The sequence below is a fragment of the Cygnus olor genome, chromosome 3, assembly GCF_009769625.2.
Source record: "Cygnus olor isolate bCygOlo1 chromosome 3, bCygOlo1.pri.v2, whole genome shotgun sequence".
Taxonomy (NCBI): domain Eukaryota; kingdom Metazoa; phylum Chordata; class Aves; order Anseriformes; family Anatidae; genus Cygnus; species Cygnus olor.
In genome coordinates, this window is record NC_049171.1 from 98,228,668 (window position 1) to 98,254,642 (window position 25,975).

The 25,975-nt window shown below is 39.1% G+C and overlaps 2 protein-coding genes across 3 annotated transcripts in view; one reads left to right on the forward strand and one right to left on the reverse strand.

The window, feature by feature from the left end:
• Window positions 1-3,247: 3,247 nt before the first annotated feature.
• CNIH4 (cornichon family AMPA receptor auxiliary protein 4) lies at window positions 3,248-11,086 on the reverse strand. Its single transcript, XM_040551322.1, has 4 exons — window positions 11,068-11,086; window positions 8,286-8,398; window positions 4,025-4,165; window positions 3,248-3,449 (listed from the first exon to the last, which is right to left on the reverse strand). Exons 1-4 carry the CDS (start codon window positions 11,068-11,070, stop codon window positions 3,422-3,424), a joined length of 285 nt encoding a protein of 94 aa, XP_040407256.1. The 5' UTR covers window positions 11,071-11,086; the 3' UTR covers window positions 3,248-3,421.
• The window catches only part of NVL (nuclear VCP like), a 48,105-nt gene continuing 32,847 nt past the window's right edge, over window positions 10,718-25,975 (forward strand). The window contains exons 1-13 of one of the 2 annotated variants that reach the window (XM_040551318.1): window positions 10,718-10,968; window positions 12,141-12,214; window positions 13,332-13,384; window positions 13,470-13,569; window positions 14,415-14,472; window positions 15,016-15,282; window positions 16,739-16,865; window positions 17,147-17,223; window positions 17,530-17,664; window positions 19,269-19,370; window positions 21,357-21,474; window positions 21,924-22,068; window positions 23,900-24,170. In XM_040551318.1, coding sequence (XP_040407252.1) covers window positions 10,909-10,968; window positions 12,141-12,214; window positions 13,332-13,384; window positions 13,470-13,569; window positions 14,415-14,472; window positions 15,016-15,282; window positions 16,739-16,865; window positions 17,147-17,223; window positions 17,530-17,664; window positions 19,269-19,370; window positions 21,357-21,474; window positions 21,924-22,068; window positions 23,900-24,170 — 1,587 coding nt within the window. In that variant the 5' untranslated portion in view covers window positions 10,718-10,908. Of the gene's footprint in view, window positions 10,969-11,078; window positions 11,356-12,140; window positions 12,215-13,331; window positions 13,385-13,469; window positions 13,570-14,414; window positions 14,473-15,015; window positions 15,283-16,738; window positions 16,866-17,146; window positions 17,224-17,529; window positions 17,665-19,268; window positions 19,371-21,356; window positions 21,475-21,923; window positions 22,069-23,899; window positions 24,171-25,975 lie in introns of those variants that run through there. The other variant, XM_040551319.1, reaches the window with a different exon arrangement.

Genomic DNA, 25,975 nt, shown 5'->3' on the forward strand with positions numbered 1-25,975 from the left:
GCTCCTTTGAGTCTCAGTGAGAACCTTGATTCTTTAATGCTGGAGCTTGCTTAGGTATCTTACGCAGGTTGTTAACTGTAACTCAGTTATACCTACAAAATACTCTCCCATAATTAACAAGGTGCTTTTAAAGTACTTCCATTTCTTGCTCAGATGTTTCTCGCCAACTACCAGTAACTAGGAATCAGGGACCTCTTTCATCTGAAGTTGACCTAAGCAGCTCTTGTAGCTCTTGCAGCTAATTCTCAGCTGTTGCTTTTTTTGTTCCATCTAACCTTGTCTCTCCTCCTTGTGCAGTAGAATGGAATCTCATCTTTGTCCTGCATTTTGCATATACTGGTGTTGTAGGCATTTTTATTAGCTAATGTTCTGCTAAATGAAAGCTGTGCCTAAATTTGCTTTCAGGTAGGTTTTCCAAACTCAGACCTTTTGGTGAAATGCATTCAGTTCTTTTCAGCTTCTACATTTGTTTAGAAAAAGGTCTTTATGGCCTCCAGTAGCACCTTTCTATCAACTTTTATTCCCTCCAAGTTATGTAGTGTTTTCATAACCGTGTCTTAAATGCAGCTGCAAACAAGATGGTCATGCCATATCCCTTTCCACGTACCTGTTCTTGCTCTTTCCCTTGGGTACTAGTATTTGTAGAAGGGTTGTTAGATTGCAGACCCAATTCAGCCAAAAATTATCCATATAGCAGATAAAGGAAACTTGTTTTTTTGGCTTGAGAAAGGTGAGAAGGTAAGTACATTCACTGATAAAACTAGCTAAATAATCAGCAGTCCACAACTGTATTGATTGATTAGCACATTTTCCCCTATCTTAATTAATCCTCCTCTCCCAACTGCAGTACTACAACAGCTATCCAATCACTGTAAGGAGTTGAAGTACTGACACTGTAGCAAGCTAACTAGGCTCTAGCCTGTGAGCGTGGAAAAGAGCTTAACAACCTTGCTCAGAAGTTAGAATCTCAATAGTTCAAGGTTTTTTTTAGCAATTACATTTTTCCTGTTGTTGACTCTGAGCTCTGTGAAGGTCACTGTTAAGGCAGAAAATGACTTATACAGCAAATCAGGCTCAAAATTAGTAGTGTAATGACTCAGCAGAATTGTGGTCTCTAGAATCTGCATCTAAGGTTTTTACAGCAATTGGAAAAAGTTGTTAGAGACGAATGAACAGAGAATTTAAAAAAAAAACATGATGGAAAACTTGTATTCATCTAAAAGTATAGTTTGCTTAATGTTTGACAGCATACATAGACATAATTCTTGCTCTGTTGTGGTTAGCAATTCATTCTTGAGGAGGGAAGCAGGGAAGAATCCACAATAACATCCCTTAAGGTCAGGCATCTGAATTAAGATGCATGCTACCCCTTTTTTTTCCCCCCAGATATTGCTCTTTTCCTTCACCTTTCCATGTCCCACTCCCATCTCTGAAGAAACATTTCATGAAGTAGAGGGGGATAGGAGCTTTTCAGAGTGAGAGAGAGATCTTTTACTGGTTCCACGGGGGAAGGCGTCTGCCCTAGCTAATGTCGTTATTGTAATTGTCTTCAATGATTTCTAACTACTGTATCTTAGAAATATTTTAATTACTAATAAAGTTCTTATCTCAGAATCCATCTTTTAGAATAAGATTAAAAAAACCTGCTAGTTTTAAGTGAGGGGACTGCAGGTTACTTGTCATGGTTCTCAGTGTGGAACTTACATAAACTTCATTAATGAAATGTATCTACTGCTGGCACTACAGCAAGGACTGAACCAGCTTACTGACTTTGCCCTTCTAATAAATAAAACAGTGTAGGTATGTGGTGTTTTTTTTTCCTCACAGGAATATACAAGAGGCTATAAGTCAATTAAGTTAAATTGTCTTCACCTACAAATAAGATATTTGCCTACCATGTAAGCTGCTACAAAAGTCGGTGACTTTTCTCTTGAAGTTTTATTTGTTCTCTCCTTTTTACAGACCTACGTCCTATCTGGAGTAAAGGCAATGTTTGCTGTAGTTTTGTTTTGCAGTGGTGTCAGGTAGTCACTTGCATGTAGCTGTGGTAGCTGTTTTCTAATGAGCATGCTTTTCAGTAGTTTTTGGTCTTTACAACAGCTGAACATGGACTCCATCTATCATAAATTTAAGACCAAACTTATCCTAGAACAAATAGTGAGTGTAAGATAACTACAGAAATCAAGCTTCAGTGCTGTCTTTTTACCACCTGCTCACAAAAGCAAGCTGTTGCACACAGATACCACGTTAAGACCAATACAATATGCTAACTATAGCCATACAGTAAAGCATGACAAGTTCTTAAAATCTGAGTTTTTCCTTCTTAGGACTTCAATTAAAGATTTGGATTTTTAAGTATTTCACTTGATACATTTGTTTAAAAAAAAAATCTGTTTTTATGCTCATGTAAAAAGAAGTTGGATAGCGAGGGTACTAACTCAGGTTTGTGTACTTAACAGTGATGTAAGAGCTGCACAAAAAGTACTTAAATGTCTTCGTGCCTTTGAAGCAGAATCACATCAGAAATGTGGGGATATCTGGGTTATGGTTTAACAGATCACCTCTCTTAAGTAGACATTCTTGATTCACCTCACTGGATAGGATTAAAGCAGGTTCATGGAGTAGTGACTACAGATGGTCTTTTGCTCCATTACTGACTCCAACCCTGATGCACTATTTACTCTACAGGGAGGTCTATGATATATTTAAATGACAAAACAGGAGTTGAAGGGAAAAAAAACAAGTATCACTTGCTTTACAAGTGTTACATTTATCTGCAGCAACATGTTTTTCCACTCTTACAAGTGTCACAGTGACCTTAATTCTGCCATACACCAGACTTTATACAGGTTGGGGTGGGGGGGAGAGAGAATGGAAAATGAGAAAAAGCACAACTTTTATTCCATTGCTTTTTAGCTGAGAACAAAACAACACAAAGATGCGAGCTGTGCTAGTGTTCTGCTTTGAAATCGATGTTCCAAGGACAGCTTCAAACCAGGCTAATTGGACAGCTTGACTGCCAGAGGCATATCCTGACACTTTCGGTAAGAAATAGGCATTAGAACTGCTCTTAAATTTGTTCTAGAACTAGTACTATTGTCAGCCTAAGCTGCTGAAATGAGTTTCCCTCTCATCTTTTCATTCCCATAAGATCGGTTCTGTAAGAAAGGATTTCACTTTACAAAAGCAGCAGCTACAGCCATTTGGGTTTTAAGAAGGAACAAAAACAACTGCTACACAAATCCAATGTCTTTTGAAAATATTTTATGTTAAAAATACAGAAAAATATTTCTTGTTCAAAAAGGAAAAATATACTGCATGACGACACTGGTCTAGGTATATTCAGAAGGTGTCTGTGGCTCCACAACCAGTCACTGGAGTGATGACCCAATTTGGCAGCTAATGGTTCTTTCTCAACTTCTCAATCATTTATCAAAGCCAGAATCATACTGTGACAAAACAGAAAACATGAGACCCAGTGTATTACTGAAGCATATGCAAGTAGGAACAGCTATCACTTTTAGTAAATTGCACTTGATTCTGAAATAGAAAGTCAAGGCAACTGTGCTACTTGTGTTACTTATGAAGACAAGGACTGCAGAAGTAATATTGCAGTAGAAGAACAATAGTTCTTCTACCTTGTAGTAAGTGCCCCCATCACAGAACTCATTAGGTTGTAACTTAACCAGACCACTTTTATTTCACAAATTCTGTTTTAGAAAATAACTTTGTCCTCAAGATTAGCCCCTGCCTAAATAGGCTGCTTACTCTAGGTGCTAAAATCATGTAACTTTATATTTTTTTATAGTAGTTTTGAGATTAAGTAGTAGTCTGAGTTTTCAAACAATGTTTGATCAGAAAGCATAAAAGCATATAATAAGCATGTAGTTAGCTGTCAAAATATATTACTGAAGGTTAGCAGAAGAAGATAAGAATTATGAATACCAGCACGAGCAGAATAGGGGAAATAAAAATAGCTGGCAGACAATTCCTTTGTTCCTTGGGAGCAATTTTTGAAACTAACCTGTACAGGTACATGAAGAAACAGAGCAGGTGAAAGCCTAGTTTAATCATGGCTTCCTTCATGTGCGATTTCAGTTGTCCTCGGTTATGGATCTCTGTGGGATCAAATACCCCCATGTTTCCACTTGGCACCATAATGAACCTGAAAGTTTAAGGAAAAAAACAACACAAGTATAATCATCAAAACATTAAGAGGTGTCAGGAGGAGGGGAGAAGAAGAATTTGCACAGAAGTGACTTTCATCTAAAGTGTTGTTTCCCAGTTAAATGTGAGCTTTTTTAAAATTCTATTTCAGTCTCAGGACATATCAGTACATACCTCTGCCACTACAATCCACAATGACAATCCAGAGGTCAAGCAGTATTAAAACTGTTAGCCCAGCTTCCCAGGTATAAATGGGAGAATTACCAGTTAAAAGCCAATTCCAGATCATTTTAATTGCTGTTTGTGATTACTCAGTGTTGGGAAGAAAACCTCTACCCACACTGGAAAGATGTTTTAAATGAAAGAGATTGGAAAAAAAAACCTTAAGAATTAGTGTTTTTATTATGAAAATTTATATAGATAATCACAAACTCCGCTGGTCAAAAGGAGATAGGATAAGATAAAGGATCTGTGTATTATTTCCATTTTTAGCAAAACTATCCTGTGTTATCACAGCAAATACACAGCTTTCCTACGGCTGACAGGTTGAAAGACTGGGCAGAACTTGAGTACTTGTTGTCTAAACCCACATAAGAACAGAAGCTGAGTAAAACAAAGTGAAATGTAAGCAAAAGGAAGAATAAATCCAGCACAGTAAATGTTTGTGTCTTGTGAAAATTCAAGCAACAGCATGGTCATTCATCATAAGCATTTCTCAAGAGAAGAAATGCAAGCACTTGAAGCCGTCACTCCAGCTGAGCCCAGTCTAGAACAGTATTATTAGTATTATTTCACTTAAATCTCACAGTTTCCACCTTCCTGGAAAAACGCTCTTTTTCTACACAGTAATTTAACTCCTAGTCGTAGACCTGGAGCAAGAGCAAGGTCTCTGAACAGAACAGATTTTCTTTATATACTTGAACAATGTCACCAAGCAAAAGAAAAAGCACCCCCTCCATCTTGCAACATTCACTGCAGTAATAGGAGGGGAACAGAGGTTCTATAGGAGCAGAAATAAATACATAAATAAATCCACAGTATTTTTCTTATTTTCACGGGAACACTAAAAAGTACTGACACGTATTTAACTACTAACAAAGACAATTATGTCCCATTAAGAACAGCTCATGAAATAATTACAGTTTCAAAGTCTCTTCTAAATTTGAAGCTTTAAGTGATGGATCTATTGTTAGAATTATAACACCAATTTCCATTTTAATGGAAATGTAATACATTTTATAGGAATAAAATGAAGTATACAAGTTTCCTGTATCAATTGACCCTAGAAATAAGATATATAGTGCAGTTTTCTTACACCTCTAGGATATGAGTACCATAAAGATAGTATTTATTCAATTTGTGTTTTAAGAGCAGTGACACTTAAATGACACAAATTAATTAAAGCTTCCAGAACTCAGGAGTTATTTTTCCCAAGAGGCCCACAATCTAGTATAGTTTATGTTACACATCCAAGGAACTGTAGTCATGGACATGATGATGCTAGATGCTGACAAACACAAGTCAGCGGGATGGCACCCACTACATCGGGTTGACCAGGGCATTGTCCAACCTGGCCTTGAACACCTCCAGGGATGAGGCGTCCACAAACTCTATGGGCAACCTGTTCCAGTGCCTCACCACCCTCTGAGTGAAGAATTTCCTCCTAACATCTAAATCTCCCCCCTTTTAGTTTAAAACCATTCCCCCTTGTCCTATCACTATCTGCCCATGTAAAAAGTCACTCTCCGTCTTTTTTATAAGACTCTTCTAAGTATTGAAAGGCTGCAATGAGGTCCCCCCAGAGCTGCCTCCTTCAGGCTGAACACCCCCAGCTCTCAGTCTTTCTTCACAGGAGAGGTGCTCCAGCCCTCTGATCATCTTTGTAGACCTCCTCTGGACCCACCCTAACAGCCCCACATCCTTCTTGTGCTGGGTGCCCCAGACCTGGATGCAGCACTCCAGGTGGGGCCTCTCAAGGGCAGAGCAGAGGGGGACAATCACCTCCCTCATCCTGCTGCCCACTCCTCTGTTGATGCAGCCCAGGACGCAGTTCGCCTTCTAGGATGCAAGCTTGCACTTCTGGCTCATGCCAAGCTTTTTGTCCACCAGAACCCCGAAGTCCTTCTCTGCAGGGCTGCTCTCAATGAGTTCTTCGCCCAGCCTGTACTCATGTCTGGGATGGCCGTGACCCAGGTGCAGCACCTTGCGCTTAGACCTGTTGCAGAAATTCACTCCAGAAATTATTTCTTGAAATACTGTGACATATGAAGACAATTCAAACACACCCACCTGATGCTGGAAGTTTGCAGCTCTCAGTAACAGGTTTGCACAATCTGTTCCCACTTGATTGTAATTTAGTCATTGACACTTCCTCTCTTCACTTTATTCAAACTACTTTACAATCCACCATTTTTCTGACTACCATACCCTTTGTCCATTAAATGACTGGGTCAAATATAAGTTCTATCCCACATCATCAGATTCCCTTAATAATACTAAACATACTTGCTTTTGCCAACTTCTAGCTCCTTCACCATGAATGGGATACTCCAGGCTACCAACATGGGTGAAGGTCCCTGATCCTCAGAAATGAGGCAGGATTAACAGTGCAGTCTTAACATTTTGACTTCTTGGGGCAGAATAGGCGAAGTATTATACTGTCATATTCATTTATTATATGCATTGCACATCTAAATTTGAGGAAACATCAGGATTTTAGGGTATTCCAAATGACAAATACAAAATGAGAGCTGTCAGTTCAAAACATTCAAAGCTTACTGCCTGAAGCATGGAAACAGAAATCAATAGCTTTTAAAATTCCTTCTGACCAGATTGAGAAGAGAAAGCAAGTGGCCACTTTAAATATTAACGGAATGTTAAATTATGTTGCTTTAACACATTAGAAGGAAGCAAAGGGGAAACTCAGGTAAGAAATCCTCAAAATTTCAAAGAAAATACATTCTCTCTCTCTCTCCCCCCCCCCTCCTCCCTTCAATGTCTGTGTAGAAACGGTCTAACCAAAAAAGAAATAGCAAATACTAATACTACGCTCACCAGCTACCAAAGGGAACATCACTCATTTTGTGCAACTGTGTTGCACAAACACACATTTGTGCATACAGGTGACCAAACAAAACTATCCCCACCTCTGCATCTAGGCAATATGCAGCCATTAACTGTAAAAGTTACACTGTCTCATGTTTCTCCAACTAAGAAACATTTGAAGGCTTTACTAGAAGTTTTGCAGAAAACAAAAGACGTAAGTACGTAGTTATTTTGCTGAAGAACAATCAGAATATCAGGAAAGGAGTCTTCTCTTTCATGAGCTATGAAACCTCTTGTATTTAAGAAACAACTAATCCCTGCAAATAGTTAGTGTTAACAAGGTACAGAGAAAAAAAGAATTGTAGCTAACTTTTTATGCCTTATGTGATATCAAACGTTTCACAATTACACAAAATAAAACGCACAAGTTTGAACCAACAGTTCCAGTGTTACCTCATGCAAACCTCTAGTGGAAAGCAAACCATTTCAAAGTGGTGGACAGCCCAGGGTGAAAAGACCAGTAACACTGGCAGGTATCATAACATGAAAAGTCTGGAAACCTTTCCAAAAATAAACAGGCAAGATGGTGGACCCAAAGGGCGTCCAAGCACGCAAGGGGGAGAAACAGGACTGCACACAAAGGAGGGTGTTTTGGATAACACCACAGTCTGATGGCTCTACAACCATCACTCAGGCTGGTCTAAATGCCTTTGTGCTGGTAACGCTATCAGGCACGTAGGCACAGAATGAAAAACATTAGCGACTGTGTCTGCAGTGCTACCTCAAAATCCCAACTAACACGCCATTATTTCCTACAAACTCAGGAATGACTCACAAATCAAGATTCCTGGGCATTAGAGAGAACGCAAGGAAAGGCCAAAAGCTTTATATCATTTACTCCACTGGGTTTCTTCTAACTTTAATTGCAAGGAGAGGAGAGCTTTGTTAACTAGAAGACTTAGGAACTGAAGAACACAACTGAAACATCTCAGTATGACATATTACCTTCATACTACACTTAAAGCTAAACTAGCAACAGGGAATGAAAAGCACACAAAACCCTTCACACTTACCTATATATATTCCATGTTGCTATTGGCAAATTAAGGAGAAAGATGAACCAGTGCAATGAAATAAGCATTAATACAGTTACAACAGCATGGCCAATCACCTCTGGGATGACCCACTGTAAAAAGGGAAGAAAAAAAAAAAGGTTATATGGATAAATATAAATTTCTTTCTAAAAAAAAAAAATCTACATGGAGTTATCATCTGATTCTAATCACATCAAACTGACAAAGCTCACAGATGCATGTGATTTCATCACAGTGCAGGGAAATTAATACCCTCAGACAGACTGCACATGAGTAAGCCAGAAATCATGCCCTAAGGTATTAAAACAGAGGTACTGTGTTTAACACAGCAATTTCCAGAAAGAAACACAACATTGTTTAAACACAGTTATATTACACATGCACTTAAGAGAGCGAGTTAAGAAAGAATACAGTGCACATTTGAAGTCACTGCAGAGAACATTTAACGTAGGAATGAAAGAAGCACATAAGTCTGCACAGACACAGAACATATAAACACCCTCAGACTTGATATGGATAAGAAAACTGATCAATATTAAAATTGACATTGGTAAACCGGGTCAGCCCAAGAGGACATTTTTGGCTTGAGAGCATCCTGTAGTGTTCTCTCTTACATTAAGGAAGAAAAGACCTTTAAATCAAAGTGAACACCCACGTGGGTAGGTCACACGGATTTAAGAACAGCTTCAAGCAGATTTGATTAAAATGGAACTTTTCCTTATCACAGCAAAACATGTTCAGGATGTTAAGAATTATATACAAGTATCAGGGAAAGTAGCTAGAAAGAGCTGAGTTCAGCCACGAGTAGACATCACTACTTAATGGCACACATACAAAAAGGAAAACTTGAGAGCTCTGGGAAGAGTTAAGTTTCAGTCCCACAGATTCAGAGAAGCAGCCCATCTCAGAGCACCAAGCAGAACAGATCAGCAGAACAGCCTTTTGTGGCTAATTTTCTGGAAGACAGGAGCCCAGAAAAGACAAGTGGACTGAGATAAAAGATAAATGCTTTGAATAAGTATTGCCAATCCAAGCTCTTCAGATATACATTAAACTCCTGTTATTTGTGATGCTGAGATGATGGATTGTTTTTTTTTAAACCCCGTTAAATGCAAAGAACGATCATTTACTTTATTGAGCTTTGAGCAGCAAGATCTCGCGTTAATGTAGTCACATTCCAAATCTGATAGCGTAATTATCTGAAGTTCATGATAAGGAAAAAATTGTATAGGAAGTCAAAATATTCTAAGCTTTATTTTCATCCAGTATGTTGGGGTGAGCACTCTGCTGTCAGCGCAGGCTGTCTTGTTCAACAAATCTGCCAAAGGCATATTTCAGTTAGCCACTACTCAGTCCTACTTTAGGTGGAAAGACAGGCCATATTTTATTATCAGGCTAAATGATTTTATGGCACTTTTTCCAGCAGCAACTGTTGCACAAGTGCTAAAGTTCAGTTCAACACTAAAAACAGACCAGGAAGGCAAACTCAGTATTTTCGGTATCACGATCATTACTACCATGCTTGGAGCAAAACCTTAAAAGGAGGAAAAAGTTAATGCACTTTTTAAACTCTCACAATAAAGCTGGCTATTGCAGCTTCAAGAACCAGATCTCCTTATTTCACATTTAGAGTAGCATTGGGTAATTTCCCATTTTGCTACGAAACAAGAGGCCAATGTTGTTATCACATGAACTTTCAGCACCTGAAATACAAAAGTTTCTGACAGTCCTACCAAAAAATGCTTAACATGCAACACGTGCACATTGTCACGTTATAGCCTGTAAAGCTCGTGTTCCTTTTCTTCAAGGAAAGCATGCAATTTTTTTTCCGTTCTTAAAAAGTAGATGAAGGCTTTCAATTCTAACAAATAACCTATCCGTCTAAGATGAAATTCTTTCAGGTGCTTCTGTGCTTCTTTCTGTTAGGACAACCAGGTAAATTCCGAAACAGCGCCAGGATTGGAGCATGAGAGCAGATTCCCTTTTAATCCGGAACAAATAAATAGATGCATCAGCGCTGTCATGTTCCAACAACACCCGCCAGCTAAGACCGCAGACGCTTTTGTAGGAATAACGCAGAAACCCTGCTTCGGCAACTCAGCGTGCCCTTGCCACGATCCCCCACCTCAACCAGCAAGTTACCCACCATAACCAGAGAGCACGGCAGCAATTTTTAGGCCCGTGCGGGCATGAAACGTGCTTCCTCCCCCTCCCATCAGAGCCGGGTACCCACCACCACTCCCACCCAGGCACAACCCATTCCCCCCGGCGCCGGGCTGCGGCCGCCCGGCCGAACGGGCCCCGGCAGCCCCCATAGCGCCCCCGCCGCCGGGCCCGCGCCCGGCCCGGCCCGCCCCGCTCCAGCCGCAGTTCCCCCCCCCCCCCCCCCCCGTGCCGCACGGCGAGGATACGAAGTAGACGGCGAGGAAGATGAGCGCGCAGCAGTCGATGAGCGAGAAGATGAAGACCACCGACTCCATCGCGGCCCGGCCGCCGCCCGCCCCGCCCCGCCCCGCCGGTGTCGCCGCGCAGCACGCCGGGACGTCGAGGCCCCGCGGCCGGCTTCCCGCACGGGGCGGCTGGGACGGGGCCGGCGGCGGCGATGCGGGTCCGGGTGCGGCCGCGGGGGGCGGACCCGAGGCTGAAGCAGCGCGTGAAGCAGGTGCGGGGCGCCGGGGGGCGGCGGGGGACGGGCTCGCACCTCCCTCCCTCCTTCTTTCCTTCCTCTCCCGGTGCTGGAGCGGGAAGCAGCCGGCCCTAACATCCGGGCTCGGCGGCGTGAGGAGGCCGCCTCGGTGCGGTTCTCGCTTTCTGCCCCCCTCCCGCTGCCGAGCGTGAGGCGACTCGCCCAGGGGAGACACGCGCGGGGCGTGCGCGGCAAGATGGCAGCGCTGGCCCTCAGAAACGCGTGAGGCAGCCGCCGCTCTGCTCCAGGCCGAACAGCCCCGGCTTTCTCAGCCTGTCCTCACAGGAGAGGTGCTCCAGCCCTCTGATCGTCCTCATGGCCCTCCTCGGGACCTGTTCCAACAGGTCCACAGCCTGCTTGGGGGTGGGCATCTGCATTCCTTACCCACCAAATGGCCCACCCTTCAAATCCCTCTCTCCAGGCTGTCACACGGGACCATGTCGAAGGCCTCACAGGTGTGCAGGTGGATGACATCAGTCGGTCTTCCCTTGTCAGCTGATGCAGTCACTCCATCACAGAAGGAAATTGATTCTCCTTGGCCTTTTTTTTTTTTTTTTTTCTGACCAATGCACCTGTAGAAACCGTTCTTGATATTCTTTGCACCCCTTGCCAAGCTCAGTTCCTGTGCCTTGGCTTTCCTGATCCCATCCCTGCACATCTGGACAGCATCCCTGTACTCTTCCCAGGCCACATGTCCCTGCTTCCACTGCCTGTGCGTTTCCTTCTCTCCTGTGCCTCATTTTGCCCAGCAGGTCCTTGCTCATCCATCCCACTTTCCTGCCTTCCCTGCTCTCTTTCTTACACAGGGGAAAGAGAACTCTTGTGCTCTAAGAAGAGTTGCCAGCTCTGTTAACTTCTTTGTTCCTAAGGACAGAGTTTCAGGGGATCTCTCATCCACTAGGTCTTCAAACAGGTGGAAGTTCACTCTTCAGAAGTTCAGGGTCCTGACTTGACTCTTTGCCAGGCCCACATTCCTCAAGTTCACAAACTCAAACAGGATGTTGAATCTGAAACAGGCATATTTGAATTTTATTGTTGAATATATGTATGTTTTATATTAAGAATTTGAAACAGGCATATTTGATCTAGCTATTCTGATGAAGTTATTGACAAAGATTTTATTTGCTTCTTAAAATTTTTCATTTTAGTACCTTGCAAGTAGTAGATGTGGCCAGTATGTTGACATTGGGATTCTAGCATCTGATTTGCAGAAAACGTACAGGTGAGCTAAGATTTGTATCCTTATATTCTACATTCAGAATATGGAGTATATTATTTTGTTATTTTGTATTTGCATAGTGTCAAATTTTTAATTTTGTTACCTTCTTTACTGGCTGTTGAGGTTAACTGAAGCAATAAGATCATTTCCACTCCAATGTTTTCCTCTGCTGATATATCTAGTAATTTATCTTTTAAGATCGCATCAGTACTGCGAGATCTAGTTGCTAGTGGTTGTTGTTGTTAAACAGCTACAGATACATTACAGCATTTTGGTCCTTATACAAGTGATGAGTTTAAAATATGAGAGAAAATAACACTTGGATGCAGGCAAATGGGGTGGATAACAGGATTCAGTAAGACACTAAATCTTGCTCAGTTGCTTAGGAGGACAGTCTACCTCACCTAATTATTTGAAGGCTTTCTTTGTGGGTAGAAAGGTTGTGTTTCAGCAAATCATTGATGGATGTGAGGGTAAAGGAACGGAGAGAAGTATATTCATTAATGTTTTCGCAATCTATTTTTTTGTGCATTGTTAGAGGAAAGGTCTCAAACTCTTGCTGTGGATTTTTATGGGTCTCAGGGTTATGTTTTGTTTTTCCTCTGTCATCTGTTGCATAAAAGCAAACAAAATGTTTTCTCGCTAACTGAAAGTGAAAGGTTGATGATGTTTGTTTGCAGGTAAGGGTGCTCATTGAATCAGATTTTCTCATATTGGTTTGTTATTCTTTATTGCAGTTGTTCCTTACTGGACTGTACTTTCTAAACCATACTCTTGTGTCCATATGTTCTTGTTTGAATTAAAATAAGAAAATCAGTGTTGTTGTGCAATAGAATCCATTTGTACGTTGCTGCTTCTCCATAACTGCAGAGAGGACCTTAATAATGTTTAGTAAACATCCCTTTAGAGATGAGTAAATTTTAGTGTTTTTTCATCCCAGCTATAGAGGTGTTGTAGGGTTAAGAAAAAACAATCATGTTTTCAAGTTGGTTCTTTATAAGAACTTACGTAAAAGCTTGAGTATCAACTTACGATGTATTTTTTTCACTGTGAATAACAACGTGTTGGGAGAAAAGCACTTGGTGTAACCTGCTACTTTGTGTTTTGTTTTTTTTTTCAGTGCCGAATATGGACGAAGAAAAAGAAATGCTTTTAGAATACAAGTTGAAAAAGGTAGTTCTGTTAGTACTGTGTCCAAGATGCCAAATTCTTTGATTATATTTTAGCAGTTCTTTTAACGTTTGAACTTTTTCTTCAGTGTTTGGAATAATCAGTAATGAAAAAGAACATGAAGATTTAACAGTTTTAGAAGCTGAACATGTGGCCAAAAAAGCAAGACGTGGAGAAGAGAAAAATGAGTAAGAATTTCTACCATTAGCTGACTTCAGTAATGCCATTAGTGTTTAACATTTCTTTAAATCTTTCTGTCTTCATATTATTAAGTTTTGATAGTTTTAAGTTTACTGGCATATCCTTGATTTTCCATACACTTGTCTTCCTCAGGAGTTACCTGTAGTTAATTGAAACATTCTTTTTTTTCAATTAAGACAAGCAGATATTAAAGAGTATATCGTAATTCCTCTGCTGCGGTGAATGCACAGCCCTGAGTTAGTGGATATCCTTTTGGTTTCCATGATGGTTTTCCATATAAGGCCACAGTCCTGCAAATGGTTCAGTTCCTTTGTTTTGTTCTTAGTCTTTCTTGGGTGTGATGCATATTACCAAAATGTGATGAATAAGACTACAGGACAGGCTATCCAGAGAAAGTCACCACTAGGTATGAGGTTGGAATTAAGATTTCTTAACTCCTAAAGCTATGTGCAGTCTCATGGACCATTCTGGTTTCTCACCTGTGATAGATATCAAGAATCTCATGGGAAATTAAGACATTGTAATCAGAAGGATTTAGTGTAGCTCAGCAGTGAAACAACACAATCAAGTTGGTCCAACATCACTTTTTTCAGGACTGTCTTTTAGCCAGGTTGTCAAGTTGATCCAACTCATTGCAGCCTTGGAAAGAATTTTAAAACTCTTCATAGCAATAAGTTTAGAGCATGCCAGTTGGGAGTTTGTTTCCAGTTTTATGCCGCATTGCATAGACGTGAGGAACCACGTTGTGGAAATTGCATCTGTTCTGTTTTGTGTGTGTTTCGCTTGCAGTTTTGTGATACATTAATAGTGTTTGTCTCCCTTCCATGTAAAGGACTGCAGGAAGTACCACAGATATCTCTGATGATGATGATGATTATCCAGAAGATCTAGTAAGCTCTATTTTATCATGATTGCTTGTATTTGTGTAACACGTGATTACGTTTTGTAAAATTGCAGTGCACTTGAAAAGTTTAAACTTGGAGATGCAGATAAATCACAGACAGAGTTGGCCGTTCCAACTGAGAATCTGTAGTAAATCTGAAAGGTGGATATTTCTGGCATAAAAGGAAGAACCTGTGGTGGGGAATCACTCTCGAGGAAAGAATGCTGAGTACCCAAAAGACTTGGCTAGCAATTGAATGAAGTGATTGAAGGAACTGACACATCTGACTATTACTAAAATGATAACTGTCAGTTAACAGGGGTTGTTTTAGGGTAAATCATAAAGGCTGTTGCCTATTGAACTAGCAGATATAGTTTTGTCTGCAGTTATTTGATATGCAGAAGAGTGGGATGGAAGATAAGTGATTACTTTTTCCAGTGAGGTTGTATTTTCATAACTGATGTTCATGAAATATTTTTCATTGGTATCTTTATACAAATAACCCAAGTTATAACTTGTATGCTTTCTTTTAAAATGCATGAATTTGCAGTCTACAAATCATATGAACAATTCCCTGCTGACGTTATACAAGAAAGGAAATCCTGATTCTGTTCCAGCCACTCCAAAAAATGAACCAGTGGAAACCTCTTCTCCTGTGCAAACAGCACCTCAGAGAAGCACCCTTTCATCAGGATCCTGTGCTGAAACTCGGATCTCTGAAGGTGGCTGGTTCATTGATAAAACTCCATGTGGAAAAGACTTTTTCATTGACCTTTCTGAGGATGGAGAAGGAGATGAGAAGAAATTGACTTCTGAGGTATTGTGTTTTTCAAACACAACGTGTTTTAGGTAGCAAGTATGAATATCATTTCTTATGTAATTTAACAGGCTTTTGAAGGCTGATATTATGACCAAAAAGACTGTCTGTTCTTTCTGGATGTTTAAAGTATATCATTTTTATTACAGATATGCCTGCTATATTAAATACAGCAAAAATGTTAAATAGAAAAAAAAAAAAGATTGGCCTAAGCCCAGTAGAGTACTAACTTTTAGCTTGATTTCTGAAGATGACAAGGCTTAGCCCGTTGTTCTGCCCTATCAGAAGCGATTTTTGAACCTTCTGGTGAATTTCAAGCATGTTTGTCTGAAAGTTAAAAAGTCTTTCTTGTACATTTTCTTGGGAAAATGTAGTGCTCAGTAGCAGGGCAACCCCAGAGTAGTGCCCCTACTGAGAGAAGGGTAAGTGGAACTTAGGTGTTATTTATTGTTTGCCAGTGACCAGCCTAACTAGTCAATAAACATGTAGCTTGTTGTTGCCATAGCGTGTAGTCTCCCTTAGTGGTTAAGTCTCAGTGAACCTGGGGAAAGCTGAATTTTTTTGGGGTGGATAGGGGCTAGGGAAATTGAAAGGCTTGGAAATTGCATTGGTTTATAAGCTATTTAAAAATAAGTGCTATCCCCCCATCCAGACGTATGCCCACTTTTTTTTTTTTTTTTGGGGGGGGGGGGGGGGGAGGGGGGGAGGGGGGTGTGAATGTGTTTAGCTATTGAAAACTTTAAACTTATTTATGGGAAATAATGCTTATGTTGTTTGGCTGACCAGACTTTTTGCGAGGATGCTTTATTTATAGTTTAGTTTAGTTTAGTTTTTAAGTGAAAGAAGCACTACATATACAGATACTTTTCTGATTATGCAAAATGTTTACTGAATAGGCAGATTTAACAAATTATCCCTTTATCCTTTATTGCATCCTCTTATACAGAGAATGGAATAAAAGTGAGATCTTCAAACTAGAATATCATCGGTACTATATTCTAAATAAATAAAAAAAAGTGTCATTGGACATCCTTTTTCTTCTGTCCTGTATTAGCCCTTTTGTTACACGCAGCTAATTTACGTCAGCACTGCATAAAGTATTCTTACAGCACTGTTGACTTACTGGTAGTAACAATTGTTTCCAGTGGAGTAAATATGTTGATGCAATTTTACTCATCCACAGAGTGGTATGCAAATGACTTGTGTCTAATTTTGATTGGTGTGGGGTTTTTTTTGTTTTAATTTGGTTACAGATATGTACTCTTAGCAAAAAAGTGGCTGGTATTTACAAAAAAAAAGGGGGGGGGGCTGGAATCCAGAAGGCAAAATCTAAATAAATCTGCATAAAATATGTATTAAGCATTGTAGATGCTTTGGTGTTTTCTTCTGTAAAGTATTTGCAAGAATTCACTGACTCTGAAGGTTTTGTCTATACAATTCTGTTTTTATACACTAGAAGTCAACAGAATTTTCTGTCTTGGAGAGTGAAAAAAAGAAGACAAAGGGTAAGAGAGCAAAAAGAAAAAAAGAAGAAGTTCCAGATGTAGATGGAGAAATTAATTCCATCCTACTTAAAGGGAAAGGTAAGAAGTTATCTTTGGCATGCCTCTCTAAAGACAGAGATAGTGTGTGACCACGGAATCAATTACTAGAGTACTTCTGTTATTCTGAGGTGCAAAGAGTGTTTAAGAAATTTAATCTTTTTATTGCTCTAAAAAATATTCCACTCCTGTGTCTGCTACCAAAAATAATACTGCTCTGTGTATTTAGCTAATTGTTTAGGTTGAATTCTTTCTTGTTTGGTATTGGCAACTGCCATTATGCTATGTCTAAATTTACATAACTTATTTTTCCTCCTTAACAGTTACAAGTAAGGGACCAGAGCTTTACCACCCTTCAGTGAAGTTTGAGGATGTAGGAGGCAATGATGAAACTTTGCAGGTTAGTTAACATGTAGATTGTGGAACAAAATACACTCTGAATAAAATGCCATGTGAAAAATGACGAACGGGAAATCTAGCAGAATTCACTTGTGGCACTGAGAATAAGTTACTGATACCAATAGCAACAAAGGTTGTTATTTTGTTGTTTGTTTGTTAATTTTCCCTTTGATTAATCTTTCTGAAAGCAGTCACTGAAATTGTATTAATAAATAGAACCTCTTTTTGTTTTGGCTTGCCTATACTATTAACAATTTATAATACTAATTTTTGTCATTTAAATGGAGGTCTGTGTTGTCCTTAACAGGAAATATGCAAGATGCTGATCCATGTTCATCATCCCGAAGTCTATAACCACTTAGGTGTGGTTCCACCTCGGGGTTTTCTTCTACATGGACCGCCAGGATGTGGAAAGACGCTACTTGCACAGGCTATTGCTGGGGTGAGTTAGCTCCAGATTTAGTTTCTTAATTGTATTTAGACAGAAAAGAAATAATCCTCCTTCATTTTTTTCCTCTTTATCTCTTTTTTTCTGCTTCCTATTTTAGACTAAACTATGTTCATTTTTACTTCCTTTCGTTTAAATTCTATCTGAATCTGTACTTGATAGAACCTCATATGAAGAAGGGATGTAGTGACAGGGTTTTATGTTTGACTTCGCTGTGTTGAGGCATTCCCAGGACTGCAATATAGGCATAGGTAGTGAAAAGGCTGTAAGTGGAATATACTTCTGGTTAAAATTACCATAACATTTTAAGTCTGGTCTCTACCATCTTTTATGAGTTATTACATTAATTCTATTGGGTGACATCCCAATTTACTATTTACTAAAATAGTAAGTTCTGAACTCCAGAACTGGATGTTGTCAAGCTGATGATTCAAGAGCATGTGACAGTATTGGCGTAAAACTTGGTGAGTGGTGAAGCTGCTGTACTGCTCTGTGCCTGTCATGGATATAAATCTTGGGGCTATTTGGGGCTATTCGGTGTTAACCAAGGCTGTATTTTTTTCATGGTGTATTTAATGCTCTTTTTTCTTAAATTTCCTGGATTATTACCTTAGATTTAGGTACTTACATATAAAACTACAAATGTTTGTAGTGCATCTTTAACCTTTGAACACACTGATGTCTATTACTTCGATGTTGGTTAGGCCTTCTATCATCATATTTCAAATGCTTTGATTGGAAAGGTTTGCTTATTTTCCTTTTTAATACCTTGCTGTGAAATCATGCCATTTGAATGAATTTGTGTTATAGAATACTTCAGTGAGCATTTGTGTCCTGGTAGGTATCTGGGGGAAGGAACACGACACGTAAAAAATTTTCAAGGATGAGATAAATGTAATGAATACTTCTTAAATCATTTTGTTAGGAAAGATACTGCTATATTAATTTCCATAATTGTGTATAGTGTTGTTTAGGGCAAAATATCTCCTCAAGGCCCTATGTAGGGCCCCTGGCAGCTGTGGCAAGTCTGAATTTTTCTTATATGTAGCTCAAAGAGCTTGAAATAGGCACTAATGTGAGAGTTAGTCTATAAATGTTACAGGTTTATTTATTTATTTTCAGTAGGAGAAAACCTTGAATGTGACTTTTGCAAGTATTTTATTGCAAGTATTTTATCCTGCTCATACACTTCTAGAGTAAGGCAAAGGGAACGAAACCTGGTGGGAACTCATCCATACTGATAAGCAATGTTTTGTTATAGATGGAAATAGACAATTTTCTCAAAGGAGACGAAGCATGAAATATATGTGCTGTGAAGTAGTACTTCAAGGACTTAAGGACTAAGGTGCAAAACTATCTCTAACTGAATCAAGGAAACCTGCCCTTTGTATTCACTTCTGTTCATTTGGCAAAATGTCTTGGACCTGTTGTTAAAAGGAGGATACTACTCATCTATTTTTTAAGATAACTTTCAGATTTACTCTTGATTACAAAATCTTCAGGTATAAAAGATATTATACTGGAAAATATTTGTCCTCTAGGACAGCCAGCATTCCTAATCTGTGGCTATATCATACAACGTTCCTTGTCTCTTTCAGGAACTTGAGCTCCCGATGTTGAAAGTGGCAGCAACAGAAATGGTGTCTGGAGTGTCAGGAGAATCTGAGCAGAAACTGAGAGAATTGTTCGAGCAGGCTGTGGTGAGACACCCATGAGAAATAATGCTGAATTGTTTGTCCTTTTCTTTGTAAAGACTCAACCTTCGTTGATGTGGTTTGAATTTGAGTGAATTATTAATGACTGAATCTTTATATTGCTGCACACAAGTCATAGTGTCTCCCTTGCTGTGACCAGAATTCCATTGTACTAAATGTCATGCCATCACAGAACACAAAGATTGCTGTTCTAAAATCTTGACCAAAGTTCATCATATCAAAGTAATGGGAGCAACATAAATTATTTACCTACTTGGAGCTGCTTGGAATGATTTATAAAAATTAAAAAAGATGTAAGGGCAGTTTTCTGTGCCTTCTTTTTGTTGTTGTTATGTTTGTCTGGTTTTGCATTTGAGTTAAGACTTTGGGCCTTTAGGCATAAAGAAAGAAATTGGAACAAATATCAAAGAGTAAGAGTAAAGTCTTGTTCCAATGTCAAAAGCCATTTGAAGTCTTGCTTTGTCTTAATATCAGCATTAAAAACACAGGAGAACTAAGCTGCTACTTGACAGACATTCAGATTGATAGTGACTAGCCACTCTTGTAATAAGATATTGATGCAACTTTCAGACTTGTTAAGAAGCAAAGAAAAGCAGACAGGTTAAGGTAATTTTAATTGAAATGAATGCAGATTTTCTTTTTGTTAATGGGGTTAATTTTTTGTTTCATGAGGACGGTTTTCTGTTTCTGATCTCTGAGAATATTCTGGTTTTCCAACTTTACTTCTTCATTCTATCCTCCCCCACAACTGTATGTTGATGTTTAAAGTACGTATGAAAGAACGCTAGACAGGGCAAAATAATTAATTTTGAAGCTGTTAGATTATTATGTTTCGGGTTTCTACTACATTTTAATTTTTTAGAAAGCCTTGATAAGATGTTGTGTTGAAGAAAATTAAATGAGTGAGTATTTAGATTTAAATACCTTTTGTATGTATGGTGGTTGCTACAAAAGTTATTTTTGAATAAATATGTTGTATGAAATACATTTTAAAAAATGCAAACTGTTGCCTTTGTTATAGTCCCTTGCATTTAAGTGGCCTTTCCACTTGTTTTTTGTACTAAATTTTTGTGCGGGAGAAAAAAAGACAGTTCAACCGTACCTTATGCACGTACTGTGGAATCTTCATGGCTTAGTTGTATTTTGTTCCTCCATCAGGTGAAGGAAAAACTGAATGACAACTAGATGGCGCAGTTGGTGCCTGATAAAATGGCTGGGATTTAAAAAGCTATATTTTTGTCTGGGAGTTTAGACTTTTTTTTGATGATGATTCTAGTGTTTTCCTTAAGTATTCCTCTGCATCACAAGTACTTTTTTGATGGTATTAATAATCTTATGTCAGTTAAACGCTATTCTGTTAGTTACACTAATTATTATTTTATGTTAGCGTTGGCTTTTTATCAATGTGAAGTGCTTGGAATGTTAGAACACTTGTTTTCGTTGCTCACTGCTGATTTTTACTCTTTGAACATGGTTCATCTCTGCGGTAATCTTGAAGTTGACAGACTTCAAGTTTTCGTGACCACCTGCAGCTCTTTGTTTCATCATGAGTGTCATTAATGCTAGCTCTTGAAGTTCCACAGATCTAATATTAAAAAACGGATACACAAAAGAGACCTTTTTTGTCTGATTTTATTTTTTGGACTTAAGCAAGTAAGCAGTGACAACAGAATAATAATAATAATGGAAAACATGAAGGAACGCAGAGATATATTTAATTTTTAATCAGTATATAGGGACATTTTGAATCCCTTTGCCTTAGTTATTTCACAGCCTCAGTTCAGCAGTTTCATAATCTGACAGCTCTCCAGATAGTAAATAACAACAAAATTATTCTGGGAGAGGTTGATTGTTCAGTGCATGCAGAAGTCTCAGAGTAACAGTTATAAAACAAAATCTGAAAAATGATTTCCCTCTCGTGATACAATATGTCAGCGTAATTTGGTAATTATTAATATTTCTTGTTCCTAGTCCAATGCACCGTGTGTCCTTTTCATTGATGAGATTGATGCGATCACTCCAAAAAGAGAAGTTGCATCGAAGGACATGGAGCGGAGAATTGTTGCCCAGCTCCTAACTTGTATGGACGGTCAGTTTCAGGAACTTCTGTACTAAGCTAAACTTTCTAGTTATCAGTCTCATTATGTTCTTTCATTCCATAGTGACTCCTAATTACTTTCGTGGAGATAGCAGTAATCATTTTTCATGTTTTGGCACAGTTTACCTCTATGGGGTAGGAGGGGAAAGCTTCTAATAAATTTGAGTGGATATTATTACATTTTCACAGCCTCTCTGTTGTGTAAATAAACTTTAACGGAAAATACGTCAAATATTATTTGAAATGCATATTTCTGCTTGAAATATATCTATCCTAGGTAGTAGAAATAAGGATGAGCATCAGCTTAGTGAGCCTGTTGGTTATTTTGTCTGTGCTGTTCTGAATATTACCGTGTGCTACCAGAAACACAGTAGCATAGATATCAGAATAAAGTTGAGAAGGTGATCATGGGCATTAACTTTCTTCCTTCCTTCCTTTAGACTTGAATAATTTGGCTGCCACTGCCCAGGTCCTTGTTATTGGAGCAACTAACAGACCTGATTCTTTGGACCCTGCACTGAGGCGAGCTGGGAGATTTGATCGAGAAATTTGTTTAGGGATACCAGATGAAGCAGCAAGAGAAAAGTATGTGTTATAAAGTTTAACCTTCTTTATTATTTAAAAAAAATGTATATTAACAACTTAAGGAAAAGTACTTTATTGTGTTTAATCCTTTTTGTGCCTGCACACACATACATATCAGCGCACATTGAAAATTGTAGAAGAAATTAAGTATGCATCTACTCTTTGTCTTAGTAGCTGTGCGTACATATGGAGGTGACCGTCCTCATCAATTATCAGACCAATGTTTGCTCTGGTCCACCTTTTCCTATTAACGTACTTTAAAAAGCCTTTTTTATTGTCCCCCACACTGCTGGCCAGCTTCAACTCTAATTGAGCCTTGGCCACACGAATTCTCTCCCTGCAAAGGCAAGCAGCATCCCTGTAGTCCTCCCATGTCACCCAACCTTGCTTCCACCTATCGCCACTTTGCCCACAAGACCTTCTCTGTTCACAAGCAACAGGTCTAGGAAGGCACCTTTCCTAGCTGGCTCTCTTAGTACCTGTACCAGGAAGTTATCATCAAGGTGCCTTAGTAACCACCTGGACCTGTTTGTCTCAACTAGATGATATCCCCAGTTGACATCTGGCAGGTTGAAGTCCCCCGTAAGGACAAGAGCAACTGATCTAGAAGTCTTCTCTCAGTTCCTTAAAGAATAATTCGTCAGTGTCATCATCCTGGCTGCGTGGTCTATAGTAGACTACATTTTCTTTAGCTACATTCCCTTTATTTTCTTTTCCCTTGATCCTTACCCAGAGGCTCTCAACTGCATTGTTGCTGACTGCAAGCTCCATGCAGTCCATTACCTTTGTTACATAGAGCCTGTCCCTTATGAACAGTCTGTAACTGTCCATTGCAACACACCGGTCACACTCCTCTTCCCACCAGGTTTTGCTTATGCCAACGATGTCGTAGCTCTTCAACTGGGCCAAGACTTCTAGTTCCTCTTGCTTGTTTCTCATGCTATATGCATTTGTGTAGAAATATTTCAGATGTGCTTCATTGAACCCAGCCCCTCGTGGGGCGGACTGAAAGGTCTTGCTTGCTGGCTTGCAGTCTCCCAGTTTTTGGTGTGCAGTCCCATAGCTTATTGCTGGCAGGCCTGTTTTTGTCCCTTTCTCTGTTCAAATTTAGTTTAAAGCCTGGTTAACTCCTGAGCAAAAATCCTTTCCCCCCTCTGAGAAAGGTGCTTCCCGACAGGAACCATTAGGCCTGGTGTCATGTAAACCATCCCATGATCAAGAAACCCAAAATTACGTTGGTGGCACCAGGCTTAGAACCATGTGTTGATCTGCTGGGTCTGCCTGTTCCCTTCTGTATTGATCCCCACTACTGGAGGAAAGGATGAGAGTTCCTCACACAGTCTGATTTCGTCTGCTTCTCACAGAATAGTTTGTTGTAGATGATTTTCAATAAATAAAGCAGTGGGATGGAACAGACAGAATACAGACTAAGGTTGTGTAGGAATACAAGGCAGCTAAATATCTCAATGGATAACCTATGCATGTCCGTGATAGACTCTGACATCTAGTCTGTCAATTTTGAATCATAAACTAGCGTTTAAAGAATCCATAATGTTTAAAGTCACTAAAACTAGCTTTTCACCACTCAAATGACATTACATGGTTGATACTGTTGTTTTTCATTTAAGCACTGAAAGGAAATACATAGCATAGTTTTGTAGATTTCAGTTTAGTAACTTTATAGATGAGCATAAACTGTTCCCACTGTACTACTTCAGTTCATGTGAGTTGAAAGAGACCTTAAATAAATGCTGTTCGTCTTTGTATGAAAGTAAGAAAAGGCCACAGTTGCATCTTTGTTTCACTGTTCTTTTTTTCCCTTCTTCATCAGAATTCTTCAGACACTGTGTCGAAAACTTAAGCTCCCAGAGTCCTTTGACTTCCTTCATTTAGCCCGTCTGACTCCAGGTTATGTAGGTGCTGACCTGATGGCACTTTGTCGAGAGGCAGCTATATGCACAGTGAACAGGGTCCTGATAAAATCTGGGAAGTGGCAAAAGAACTACGTACAGGCAAGAGGAAACACAGCTGAAGAAAGCGTGGGAATAGGAACAGAAATCCAGGTGGAAGAGGATGCCAAACAGCTACAGCTTCCTTCTAAGGTATTTGTTCTTTGAAGTGTTTACCTCTAACGTCTTAAGAATGAACTATTTTAGAACTGTGAAAGTCTTTGCTCATAAATCCTTAAACATGTATGACCCGTGAAATGTTAAATTTAGCTATAGATCTATCAGCTCTGAAGCCAGAAATTTCATTCGTAATGACCCAATTAGTGGCTCTGAACAACAGGCTCCCCAAAACTAGGCCTTCTAAAAATGATGTTAATGTTTTACGCAAGGTGTGTGGTTTTGTAATTTTTTTTATTTTTTTTTTACCAAGCTGTTTGCTGTGCCCTCAGTGAAATAGCTGTCACGATGCCTCAGTTTCTTTGCTGACCTGGTATACTTACAGCTAGCCAAAGTCTAGAAATTTTTATGCTGTCTACATTTTCCCTCCAGCTACACGTTTACATGAATTAAATTGCGTGCAGTAGTACCTATAGCAAGTTTGAGGAAGAGGTATTTAAGAACTATCCAAAAGAAAAGTTGGATTAGCAAATGAAACTTGAGCTGCAGAGAAAGTATCTATTAACATGCAGCACAGCTGGAAGTCTTGCCAAAAAAAAATATTGTTTGCAATGCCAGAATTATTCTATGCCACACGTGACATGCTGTTGTCAGTGAACCATAATGTCTTTATATAGAGATTTCTGGACCTACTGTTCAAAACTTTGAGTTTTTATGTGCATATTCCTTGCTTGTGTGTTGTTATATGTTGAACTCTTAAAGGTTTGTCTGAAGAAGTAAAAGAAAGAGTTTTTAAATGCACGATGTAATTGGATTCTGTTTCTAGAAGGACTGTCAAAGAAAACTGTTAATGTAATTAACAAAAAAAACAGTGTAAAAACCTTTAGCAAGACTTTTTATTAGAGTAATGTGGTCATACTGCATACCTCCCAGTGTCTCCAGGGGCCTGAAGTAGCCAAAAGAAAAGGGGGAGGGACAGGTAGTTGCAGTTTTAAAAACATCACCCTGATCAAAGGAGTTACTAAGGATAAGGAAGTCTAATTGTAACAGAGACATATTTTGATAGCTGGCAGGAGGTTGACATTGTCTAATACAGGGTATTGTCATTAAAACAGTGATATTATATTTATCATAGAAAAATAAACTTACAAAAACCTTTAAAAATAATTCACACAATTCAATAAACAAACCCAGTGGTCTTGGCTATTTCAGTTTCTCGTAATACGTCTGTTAGGAAGAAGAGGGAGGGCTTAAAGAGGGAATACTGTGCACTGTAAACACTTGTACCTCAACACTTCATTGTGCTCAGCTACGTTGTGGGCTATCTTAGTTGCATCCAATATAAAATGCTATATCCCATATTCTGCTGTAGGGAAAACGTGGCAACTAAAAAGATTTTTGCAACTTTTTATTTCCTTTATCTTAATGAAAATCCTGGAGTGGTTTTACTTGAGGTGCAATATTGCATTGCTTTAATAATGCCTTTCCATATTACAACTGGGTTATATTTATGTCGTGAAGATATAAAGTTCTTTGATCAAGTATTTTCTCAGATAGTTTTTCCCCAACAAGGATCCAATTTTCAGTAATTGGAACATACCTGTCTGTCCCCACGCTTCTTGGCAGGCTGTACTTTGCAAGATGGAAAAATTTGAAAAGCATTTTGCTGTATCTGTATTGTGTGCCAGACTTTATAAGGGCCTGGTTATAAAACCAGGTCTAATTAGCTTGAGGAAGTAAGTTGATGACTTGAAATCAGATTATTTAAATAAACACTTGTGACTGAAAAGTGTATGTTAAGAGTTTTAAAGGTTTATATGTAATCGAATATTCCACAAATT